Source organism: Lycorma delicatula, chromosome 4, assembly GCF_047948215.1.
Source record: "Lycorma delicatula isolate Av1 chromosome 4, ASM4794821v1, whole genome shotgun sequence".
NCBI lineage: Eukaryota > Metazoa > Arthropoda > Insecta > Hemiptera > Fulgoridae > Lycorma > Lycorma delicatula.
In genome coordinates this window covers 27440746-27453358 of record NC_134458.1, presented here as the reverse complement: position 1 = coordinate 27453358, position 12613 = coordinate 27440746, and the positions used below count along the sequence as shown (strand labels likewise).

The following is a 12613-nucleotide window of genomic DNA, read 5'->3' as shown; positions in this document are numbered from 1 at the left end:
TTATGAAACTGAATTGTTGGTGTTCATCTGTTACATCTTCTCTCACACTGTCTGTTGTCTTGTAAATTATTCTAGTAAGTATTTTGGTGCATGACTTATTAATATTAAACTGATGGTGTGGTGTAGTCTGCTCCTGCTTTCTTGGTGCAGTAACAATTTTTTAAATCAGGTTATTTCTCCAGTTTTGTAAATTTTACTTATTGCATAAAACTTATTCATTCCAAATTTTCCCACACAGCATAGTAATTCTGACTAGAAATACAGTCTAATCCATTTATAAAGTCAAAAAAATACAGTACAGTATTTCAAAATAAGGTAAAATAAGTCTATATGCAACTATTACTATAGTAGAGATAACTATTACTTATTGCAGTCATTATTTTCTATAATTTTTCAAAAATATTGTTTTTAAAACCTGATTGAATTTAAAAAAAAAAAAATGAATATAAAAATAACTCATATTTTGGTGTCTTTTTAATGTTTGAATGTATGATTTAGGTTCAATGATAATGTTATTTCTCTTGACTTGGCCTTAATTGTGTAACTAATATTATTACTATTTTAATGAAAATAATTGTTAAATGAAAATATTTAAAAATTGATTATTGTTAAAATTAATTGATTACTGAATTGTTTTTTGTTTTTGGTCATTATAATTGTGGGCAGCATTGTAATAGATGCCAAACTCGTCATACGATTTTTCTCATATTGCAAAAATAAGTCACCAGTTAGTGTTATCTGTATAGATTATTCACTTAACCACATAAGTTGTTTAAAAAGGAGAGGAGAAAGGCACATGATAACTAATAAAACAAGTGAAGTAATAAATAGGGATGTGCTTAGGGTATTAATCTTGTTGGAACAAGAGCCAAAGCAAGATTAAAGTTTAATAAGGATGGTAATGCAGTAATTGTCTGTGATTCTAAAAGTTGAAACTGTAGGCGTTTTGACTAAGTATACAAACAAAGAGCTAGAAACATTGATAATGAATCAGAATTTCACGCGTAATGTGGATAAATGCTGTAAAGTAATGTACATTCATAAGGTAGAATGTAAATCAATCAAAAGAAACCAGCTCAATGGAGAAATAGACAGCTTATTTGGAGGTGGGCCATTTTATCTATAAGCAGGTTATGGTAACTCAAAAAATATTCATTGGATGGGGAGTATGCAAGATATATGAAGACCTTGACAATATTCTGTAAATGTCGTTTATGGTCACAATGCTGAAGTCTGTCATCGGGTGGCATCTGTAAACACTGTGCTGGTGAACATGACTCTAATGAGTGTGAGCACACAGATCTAGCAAAATGTATAAATTGTATTGATGCAAATATAAGTTTTATACTGAAGAGGAATATAAATCACAAGGCGTGTGATACAAAAGCATGTGAATCGTTCGGATCAGAACTTTGAAATTTTAAGATCTGGAATTGATTATTAATAAAAACTGTGTAAGAAATAGGTTATAATTGATTTAATTCAAAATATAGGTATACCAAAGATGGCTTGCAAAAATATTAATTCATCTTGGATCAGGGTAGCAATAAAATAATGTTGCTCATTTCTGTGTGAAATTTTTAAATAAATTTTTGACGTGCTCTTAACCTATATTAAGATGTATAAAAACAGATTTGATATTATTGTTTACTCCAAGACATGGGAAATTGATAATGCCCATGCCCATGTATATAGTTGTCAAGATTATAATCTAATATACAGTGAAAGTAAGTTCAATCAAAACGATGGACGTATTGTCTATATTAAGAAAAATATTATATTCCAGAAAAGGTTGTTGCAGATTGTTGATTTTCAAGCTGTTAAGGTAGAATTTAATCAAGTAAAACTAAAAATACAATCGTTAGATATGCATAGACCTCTGAGCTCTGATGTTGACCTATTTAATAATGATTCATAAGCTTACTAATTGCTAAGAGTAGTAATGATGGAATATCTATGCTTGTGGGGGACTTGAATATTGTTATTTTGGCAGATGATGATAATAATAATGTCGATGAATATATGAACACTCGGTATTGAAAGTATCTGCCAATGATCAGTAAACCAACAAGAGTGGATGGTGACATTAAAACTTGTATAGGTCATACATTTATCAAGAGCTCTATGATTACAAATAAAATAACTGAAATAATCTTGAAAAATGAATTCACTGATCACTTGCCAGTAATAGCAGATTCCTTTATGAAGGCAACTAAAGATTTACCTAATCCGGAACCTAAAAGAATAATGAAGCTAATCTTGTGAAATTATGATTAGAGCTCCAGTAGCCAATGGTGACCCAGGCACTAACAATTTATCGGGTAAAATAATAAAACATGTTGAAGCAGCTATAGTTTTCTTAAACCAACAACTGCTGAAATAAATGAAATATTGGGGAATCTAGATCAAAAGAAAGCTACAGGTCCTGATGGTATCAGTAATAGTATTCAAACAGGCAGCAAACATACTTGCAGAACCTGGCTCCACAAATATTAATAAAAATCTTGAGTGGTGTACATTTCCAGTAGCATTCAAGGTACATTAGTCCTATGTACAAGGATGGTGATTGCAGGAATTGCTGCAAATATAGACCAATTGCAATCACATTGTGTCAAAATAAGATCTTCGAGAAATATCTGGTATCTTGATGGAGTCATTTATAGATAAGCACAAAATATTATCAAATAAGCTGTGTGGTTTTAGGAAAATGATTTTTTCAAATGCTATGATTTTAGTAGTAGATCAAATTTATAAGAAGATGAATCAGGAGGCAAAGTATTAGCAGTTGTTCTCAATCTAACTAGGCTTTTGACACAATTTGTCTTCAAATCTCTATGGTGGAGTGTCATGGCTTTTCATCTGGAGGTCCTGGGTTCGAATCCCGATCAGCTATGGCATTTTTCCACAAAATTTCCATTTCATATTCCCATACACAAGCTCCTGCTTATATGGTTAATTAATCATTAAAAAAAAAAACAAAAAAACACTTGTTGAACAAATTGGAAAGATATATCTTCTTAGGGAATGATCATAAATTTATAAATAGTTATTAGAACCAAAGAACCCAAATTGTAGATTTAATAATACTTGAGGTGACAAAGACTATTGAAGTATGGAGTTCCACAATGTACCGTTCTTGGACCATTCCTATTTTTGTTATATATTAATTACCTAAAGGAAGTGAGCTGTAGGGGAACTTGTGTGTATGTGGATGGTAGAAATGATACAACTCTATTGTATTTTTCTACTACGTGGGAAGAACTGTTGGAGCTAGTGCGAGCTGATATCAAGAAGTCATTTTCTAGTTTGCCAATGACTTGCATGATTAATTTCATTAAGACCTATTTTATTCCATTTGGAACGTATATGGATAGTCTACTGGTATATGATAGCATTAGAAACAGAATGCGTGTAGATGAAAATGCAACTGAGAGTTGCAACAGATTCTTTGAAATTCTTATGATTGTATATTGATAGTTACCTGAAGTGGAAGAAGCACATTAGCTCAATATTGCAAAGACTAAGGAGGATGGTGTATTTAATTAAAAGTTCTGTTCTATTATGAATGTAAGCAGTATACTTAAGATCTATTTTGCATTTTTACATTCAGTTTTAAATTATGGACTAATAATTTGGGATCAGCATGTAATAATGCATTAATACAATTTCAGACATTGCAAAATAAGGTCCTGAAAATAATTTTCTGTAAAGATATTGGATATAGCGCAAGCATTATACAATGAAAGTGAAATACCAAATATATGAAATTGATGTGTAATTGCTTCTATTTTGAAATGTATAAATAAATCAGAGCCAGCTTATAAGTAAATCTTATGATGTCAGGACTAGGAGACAAACCAATAGAGATGTTGTGGTTTTGAAATTCAGCACTACAATGGGACATATTCAAATATATTGGGTCTGTGGCTTACAACTTGTTACCAGAAGATATAAGAAATATCACAGTATGAAGAGATTATTAAAGAAGAAATTAAACAAATGGTACATTGAAAATAATTTGAGCATCAAATTGTGCCTAAATTAGAATTTTTTCTAAGGATTGAGTAAAATGAATTATGACTTTTATTAATAATAATAGAAGTGTGCGATTCTAATTAATGAAATAATTGTTGTTTTCCTTTTCTTTATTGTTAATAAGGAAGTTATAATATTTAATGAGAATCAATGTAATCAAGAACAGTTACGAGCAAGCTTGAAAGAGCTTCTATAAGCAGCTTGAATGTTTTTGGCTGTGAATTAAATGTACTTAGTTATTTATAAATAAATAAACTATAACCAATTTTTTTTTTAATATGTCTATTTCTTTAGTTTTAATTAACTTATATCAGAGTAGAATCTTGCCTTTTAGCAACTTTCTTCACTATATTTCCTGTACCCTGCAGCATTTTATAAGTCTTGTAATTTTGTTCATTTTATTGGTACGTCAGTGTCATAATGTATGAGTACTTGTTTCCTCATATTTATTGAGAAAACTGACAGATTAGAAATATTCTGCTTTAATAGCTTAAAAGTGGCATACCTTATTGTTTATGTGTTTATATGTGGTGTTTGAGGATTATCAACTATTTGAGTGATACTGACAAATATTATTGAGTAGTGATTAAGATGAAAACTCGCACAAAATTATTTTTTGTTATTTGAGAATACTCGCACTAACTTATAACTTGGTGTCTGGAAAAAATAGTGTTTTTGAGGTATGCTGAGTGAAAAAAAAGATAGGTAGATTAATTAAAAATTTACAAACATAAAATCTTCATATCTATTTTATGAATAATATTAGATTAAAAAGCTATTCTGAGTTTCAGTAAAATAGTTAAATCATTCTGGTTATAAAAATTCTTATTTAAAAAACGTAAGTGGTGGCCAGTTGGATAAAAGGGTATTTCTAATCTGTGGGTGTATAGAGAGGAACCTTTTTCTTCTATAGTGTGTTTTTTGTATTAGGGATACAAATGAATATATTGGATGATCTTTCTCTTATTTACCCTATATATATATATATATATATATATATATATCTTTGAACACTCATTATACTGAAAATATTATTGAAATTGTTGTTTTGTTAATGTAATTTTTTTAAATTTTATATATATATATATATATTGTTCATTCTTTAACTTCAGGTCATAATAATAAAAAAATATCTATAACTGTAGAGTTGTCAGTTAGAATTGCATATGGACAAAAATTATATTGTTAAGTAATAATCACTATGAAGGAAATATGATAATAAATGTTTTAATGTGAATAGAAATGTTTATATTTTAATGCAAATATAAATGTTTTAAATGTTCTATTAAAACATTTATATTAAAACTTGAAGCAAATTATACATTTATGTTAAAACTGTCCAAATCAGGCAAAAAATTTCAAACAATGGCTATAGTGTGACAGAAGTGTGTGTTTTTTGTATACGATTGTTGGCCATGTTTCTCACATGTGTTTCCTGATTAGCTGATCCATCAGGATTGTGTGAAGATGGTTAAATAAGTTCAATATAAAAAATACTGTAACTGTTTTACTGAAGTAAAGAAACTAATTCCTGTAGAACCATTATGACATATATTTGATATCATTATGAAAATCACTTGTGTGATGTAACGTGTTTTGGGCAAAATAACTAGATAACTTTACTGTTTTGTTTACAATCTTAAGATGTAATCAGTTTATTTGTTAACAGCAACAGGAGTAGCCCGATCTGTATCTCCGGGTCAAGGTCTTCGAGGTGTTGCCACATATTGTCCTCCATCATCTTCAACAACTATTGCTTCTACAACACCACCTACGCCTAGCACAACTGCAGAGGTACATGATTGCTAAAATAAAAAAATAAAAAACATTAATATCTAATTTGTATGTGCATCTGTTCACAAAATTAAATTTTTACATAGACTATTCAGATTTTTCAGCAACAATATGAATACATTTCAATTTGACAAGTTACAGATGAGATTTCATTTTCTCATTGTAAGATTTTGTTGAATAAATCTGCTAATTGGCATTATATCACCTCTATGGTAAAATAATCCATTACTGAAGTAGTAATTACTGAACATTTTTTTGTTTTTGTGATTTTTCACCGCAAAAATATGAACATTTTTTGGCTTTTTATTTTTTACAATATTTCATAGGGGTTTTTCAGAGCGTACTTGGTTTGTGACATTTGGGGGCCAATGTAGAAATCATTGTTGAATTCATTTTCTAAAATTACAACTGTAATAAATTTTGTCTTGTAATTGCTTTCAAGTTTTCTGAGTATTGCATTGTTTTATCATAGACACAAAGCATATGAGCACGCATATGCCCACACCCCCCACCCACACACACACACACACACATACCCCTAATCGACTAGGTAGACTTTAGACTTCGTTAATGTTGATGTAAATTATGTTAGTTGAGAACTATTTGGAAATAGTATTATGATTTTTAATACAAATTCTAAAAAAGAGTGAAGAAAGGAAAGAAAAAGGGGAAAAGTATAAAGTTATTAAGTTAGTTACTAAATATTGTAAGTGATTTTAATTTATATGCAGAGTGTTTTTAAAATGGTGGGCTGGCTATACTTTTTTGGATTCTACTTGTAAAACTACGAGGGTTATTTTTTTTCAAGGTCCGATCGGTCGTGAAATAAAAACCCACGCAAAAATCGGATGAACCTTTGCGCATATGTGTTGTGCAGCGTCTCTAGTATGGCCTTCAATCACGCCACGTCACTTCGTTTAGTTCTGAACATACAGCTAGCGTGTAAAGATGTCTACAACAATAGCATCTCCTGCCAAGTGTGAAGTGCATGTGGTAATTCAATTTCTTCAGGCTGAGAGGTGTAATGCAGCTGAAATTCATTGACAAATAAGTAATGTGTACGGTGAAACTTCAATGAGTGACAGCAAAGTGCGACAATGGTGCAGGAACTTTAAAGCAGGACGTACAGATGTTCATGATGCAGGCGGTAAGGGAAGGAAGCCAGTGTCAACCGATAATCTCGTTGAGCGAGTGGATGAGGTAATTCAAAAAAATTGTCTGTTCACAATTTCTGTATTGAGTGATTCGTTTCCTGAAATTTCAAGGTCAGCTCTACACCATTGTGAGTGAGTGACTTCAGTACCACAAACTTTAAGTTCAATTTGATTAAATATTAATTGTTTTTATTTATTGTTAATTCTGATATTGTAAGTTAGTATCAAATTAAGTAATAATTTTCTCACAATAATAGACCTAATAATTAAAAAAATAAACAACTACCTGTGATAATCTTACATTAATTGTTGTAGAATATTAGGGAAACATTTTTAAAAAAAAATAAACAGTTAACAATTGTTCAAAGTTATAAGAGATGTTCAAAGTTTCCACCATTAGAGATTACACAAGTCTCCAGTCTTTTTCTGAGAGATTGTCTTAACCGTTAAAAATTCCAGGAGTATTCTTAATTTCTTGAAATCCATTTTGGATCCTTTGTTGATGATCCTCAATGTTGAGTATTGGAGTTGAATAAGCAGTATGTTTCAAATGGCTTCACAGGTAGTAATCAAGAGGGGTTAAGTCAGGTGATTGGGCAGGCCAGGGTACTGGCCCTCCACAGCCTATCCAGTTTTTCATAGAAAGTTTCTTGCTGGAAATCTGACACCAACTGACTGAAATGTGCTGGAGCTCTATCATGATGAAACCACATAATTCCTCTTAATTGTAGAGGTTCCAAAAAATGGGGAAAGATTTTTGGCTAATGAGCAAGATAATTTTCTCCATTTAAATGATTTGGTAGAATGAAAAAACCCAAATGATAGTCATTAAAAATACTTGCCCATATGTTTCAGGGAAAATCTTTGTTGATGGCTACTTTGGAAAGGGTACACTGAGGATTCTCATCGCTCCAGATACACTGGTTGTGATAGTTTTGAACACCATTCCTGTTGAAAGAAGCTTCATTTTTAATTTTTACATTGTTAACATGATCAGCAGTAATAGTTGCTGTGTAAAATCAGTCAAAAGTGAAAAATTAATATCGATTGTTTTATTATTATGTAATGTTAAATTTTATTGTGAGAAAATTATTATTTAATTTGATACTAACTTACAATATCAGAATTAACAATAAATAAAAACAATTAATATTTAATCAAATTGAACTTAAAGTGGAGGACATGAAAACAGTCACAAAGTTACATCAATTTTCTGCCATCACTCGGCTATTTGTTAACCGATTTTAAAACATAAAATGTCATTTTGCTCAAAATAAAAGGCTTAATATTTTAACAGAAACACACATTTTGATAAAACTTATACTTATGGAGATATTACAGATTGAAAAATAAAAATGTCTGCCATTTTGTATTTGCAAAGGTCCTGATTTTTTGCTAATTTTAAAACTTTATTATAAAGATGCTTATAAAATATTAATGTGATTTCTATATCCGAACTTGAAATATAAATTTTTTTATAGAAGTAACAAAATGGCGAACGAAGGAGAAATTGCCATTTTTCCCAAGGATATTTTTTGTTTAATTTTACAAGTAGAATCCGAAAAAGTATATCCAGCCCACCATCTTAGAAACACTGTATGTTATTCTGATAAAAATGTTAATTTTTCAGCATTTGCTATAAGTTAGTGAGGAGTAGCATATTTAGAGCAGTACAGTGACCGAAGGAAAATTTAAGTTGGTCATTCAAAATACTAATATAAATGATAGAAACATCAATGTTGATTTTTATGGATGCATAAAGATTTGGATGTACAAGAATACCATAGCATGTAGTAATGAAACAAATTACAATACATAGAATACAATGCAGTACAATAAAGTTTCTTATAATGTTAATAAAACACTCGAAAATAATTTTTTATAAATAGTACATATTGTGTACAGTTTATGTTATTTTAAGACTGTAATCGCTGTTTTTTTTTTTTGTTTTTTTTTTATTTAATTTCTGGTTATCTGGTGAAACTTTTTTCTCAAGTAAACAGAGGCTGTGTAAAGTTAATAAATGGTTTTTAAGTGAAGATATAAACATTGTTAATTTTAATTTATGTTATTTACGATAAATATTTTTGCTTCTTCACAGATTGATTCATGCTTATTTAGATGCATGTTTTTCTGTTAAGGTGGTGTTTCACTTATAAAACAAAACATGCTGATATAATTCATAAAATTAATTATATTAATTCTTTACATAAAATACATGTGAATGTTATTTTAAAAATACATATGAATGTGTGTGTGTTATATTTATTAAATTGTATAGCATTTTATTAAATTCTACATCTATTGAACATTAGTTAATTAAAAATTGATTCAATACATATCTGATATTGTAACATGATATTTTGTAATTGTTATCTATCTATTAAATTTAAACTTGCTTGTCAATCAATAATGAAGCATCTAGCTTTGAAATATGTATCGTGACTAATTAGATTTTTAAAATAAAATAATCTTTTAGTAGGATTACTGAATTACGAGGGTTGTCTGAAAAGTTTTGAGCCTAACATAGAAAGACATATTTTTTCTGTCAAATATTGTTTTATTTTCCAACAAAATCTCCTTTCAAGTCGATAGCTTTTTCCAGCTCACTTTTTTAACCCTTCCAAATAGTAGCTGGTGTCTTTCTCCGCAAAATAGGTGTTAATGTATGTGATAACCTCCTTGTCCGATGAAAATCTATTTCCTCCAAGCGAAACTTTAAGGTTAGGAAACAAGAAAAAGTTGCTTGGGGCTAGATATGGTGAATACGGTGAGTGGTCAACCAATTCTAAGTGCAATTTGTGAATTTTAGCCATGGTGACCATCAGAGGTATGAGCAGGCACATTGTCCTGATGGAAAAGCGCTTCTTCAAATGTGGTCGTTTTTTGCAATGATGCGTAATACTGTCCCATTATTGTTTTACCTTTTTGAAAATAATCAATAAACAAAATTCTGTTACTATTCCAAAAAAAACAGTTGCCATCATCTTCCCAAATGATGGAACCATCTTTGCCTTTTTCGGAGCAAGTTCACCCTTTGCAGTCCACTGTTTTGATTGTTGTTTCATCTCAGGAGTGTAGTGGTGGATCCATGTTTCATCTACAGTTATGAATCGATGCAGAAAATCTGACTTGTTTTGCTTAAACTACTCCAGCAGGGCCTTGGAAATGTTCATTCAAATGCGTTTTTGGTCCAAAGTGAGCAAATGTGGCACCCAACATGCGGATAGCTTAAGCATTTCCAATTCTTCAGTTAATGTATGACAAATGCGTTTTTTCATTACACCCATAGCCTCTGCTATCTCTCTAACCTTAATTTGTTGGTCATCCAGTACCATTTGGTGAACTTATTCAATGATATCGGTGGTGGTTGCAGACTTTGGCCATCCTTAACGCTCATCATGAACCTAGCTGGTACAACCATATTTAAATTCAGCTGCCCATCTTTTCATGTTGGAAAATGATGGGACAGAGTCCCTGTAAACAGTGTCCAACTCAGTTTTAATTTGTGTAGGCGTATTGCCTTTCAAATGTAAATATTTAATCATGGTATGGCATTCTATTTTTTACATTTTCACAAAAACACTCACAACGACTTACTCAAATGATTACACTGATACACAAAAAATTTTTTTCAATGTTTCACTTAGTGTGATATCATTTCTTCAATTGGTTTTTTTGCATTTTTTTTACATTAGAGATCTGTAAATACAATTTTTCTATCACCCTTATTTTAAATAAATTATACTTAAAAAAAAATTAAAGGAAAATATAGGCCATACCTGTGTTACAATGATTTCGCTGATGATTTTCTTTTATTAATAGCCTCAGGCACATCCTGAATTAATATCCAACATTAATCGGCTAGCAAGTTAGTATTCCATTTCCCTTTATAACGGCTTTCCATCTTGGTGGAAACATTCACCATGTTTGTCATGTCTCTGAGGTTGTCTGGGAAAAAATTCAGATGTGAGTGGAGGAAATGTATTTTCAAAGACATGCTCTGTATGAAGTAAGAAGTTGATTAACAATATCATGGTAGTTGTTGGATTTTTGTTTACCGAGAAAAAAAAAGTTTTGCAGATGTCTTTAAATGAAACCCAAGCTGCACTTTCTATATTATTTAACATTGAGTTAAATACATCATCTTTGATCAACTCTCTTATTTGAGGACCAACAAATATTCCTTCTCTAATTTTTCGTTCACTTGCACACGGAAATTTCTGCCTGACGTACAAAAATCCGGGACTATCCTTCTTCATTGGTTTTACAAAATTTTTCATTAGTCCTAGCTAGATATGGAAAGGGATAAAAATATATTTTTGGGTTCAACTAAGGGTTCATGAATAATATTTTTCCCATTTGGAGTTAAGTTGTCTCGTTTCTTCCACTCTTTGGTAACATAATGTTTATCCCTAACTCGGCTGTCTCATTCGCAAAGAAAACACATATACTTAGTATAGCCCAACTGCATGCCTAACAAAATAGCTATAACTTTCAAATAACCACATATGTTACAGCTATGTTTTTTATAATTTATTTTTCCAAGAACATCTTTCATCACATTGTATGACTCAAATTAATACCGTAAGCGACTGGTATTGAAGGATATTTATTGCTGTTGTGTAGAAGAACCACTTTTAAACTACACTTGGATGAATCTATGAAAAAGCGCCAGTCCTCAGGTTTATGAACTTATCCGAAGTGCAACATAAGCTCATCAATATTTCTGCAATAAACCAAATTATTTTCATCAGTAAAGTACTGAGAAAGTTCTTTTTGACAGCTTCGAAAGCCCAAAATTTTTGTATTTTGTTTTAAGTAAATTCCAACCATCCAGTCTTGATCCTAACAATTCAGCTTGATTTTTTGATAAATTTAAATCCCTAACCAAGTCATTTAATTCACCTTGTGATATAAGATGTGGCTTATTGGAAGATAATTCAAAATCAAAACATTGTTGTCTTCTTCAGTACTGCCAGATTCTTCATTACTGCTTTTGAAACATACATTCACAGGTGGCTCAGGAACTGAAATAATTTCACTGTGAGGTACAGGTCTGATTGCAGATTGCAATGAAAGATATTTTACAGTATGTTAAGATTTTTTTTAGAAATTCCAGAGATACTTGTTAAACAAAAGTAACATGATCCTTTGGTTCAAGCCAAACTATAGGTACACCAAATGGCAAAGCCTTCTGTGTACCTTTCAGCCATCCTCTTAAATATACAGAACAATTAGTGCATACTATATGAGGAGCCCACGTTTTACCAATCCTGATCACCAATTTTACACTGAAAGTACAAATGATATGCTTCTTTTAATTAAAGATGTAATTGTTTTTCTATTTGATTTTACGGTAAAATTACCACATGCATAACAAAAGGCATTCACACCATTTCCACAATTTCAAGGCATTATGACACTGCACTGTTAACAAACTTACAACAGCAATAAGACTGAACAAAATTAATTCATTCCTAAATCCAGTGCTTAATACAAACAACACAGCTTTGTTTTCAGCTACATGTTTTTACCTGTACAGACATGATTAATCTTTTCCATGAAGGCCCACTGTTCAGTATAAGGTATGATGTCATAATACATGACTATGGTATGATTTAATTCTT

At 30.7% G+C, this 12613-nt stretch overlaps 1 protein-coding gene across 6 annotated transcripts in view; it reads left to right on the top strand.

The window, feature by feature from the left end:
- The window catches only part of Naus (cortactin binding protein N-terminal like nausicaa), a 112583-nt gene that overhangs the window by 54009 nt on the left and 45961 nt on the right, over nucleotides 1-12613 (top strand). For all 6 annotated transcript variants that reach the window (XR_012756052.1, XR_012756054.1, XR_012756055.1 and 3 more), the window contains exon 9: nucleotides 5705-5829. Coding sequence is in view for 2 of the 6 variants with exons in the window: in XM_075362576.1 (XP_075218691.1) it covers nucleotides 5705-5829 (125 nt within the window). In the remaining 4 variants the exon portion in view is untranslated. The remainder of the gene's footprint in view (nucleotides 1-5704; nucleotides 5830-12613) is intronic.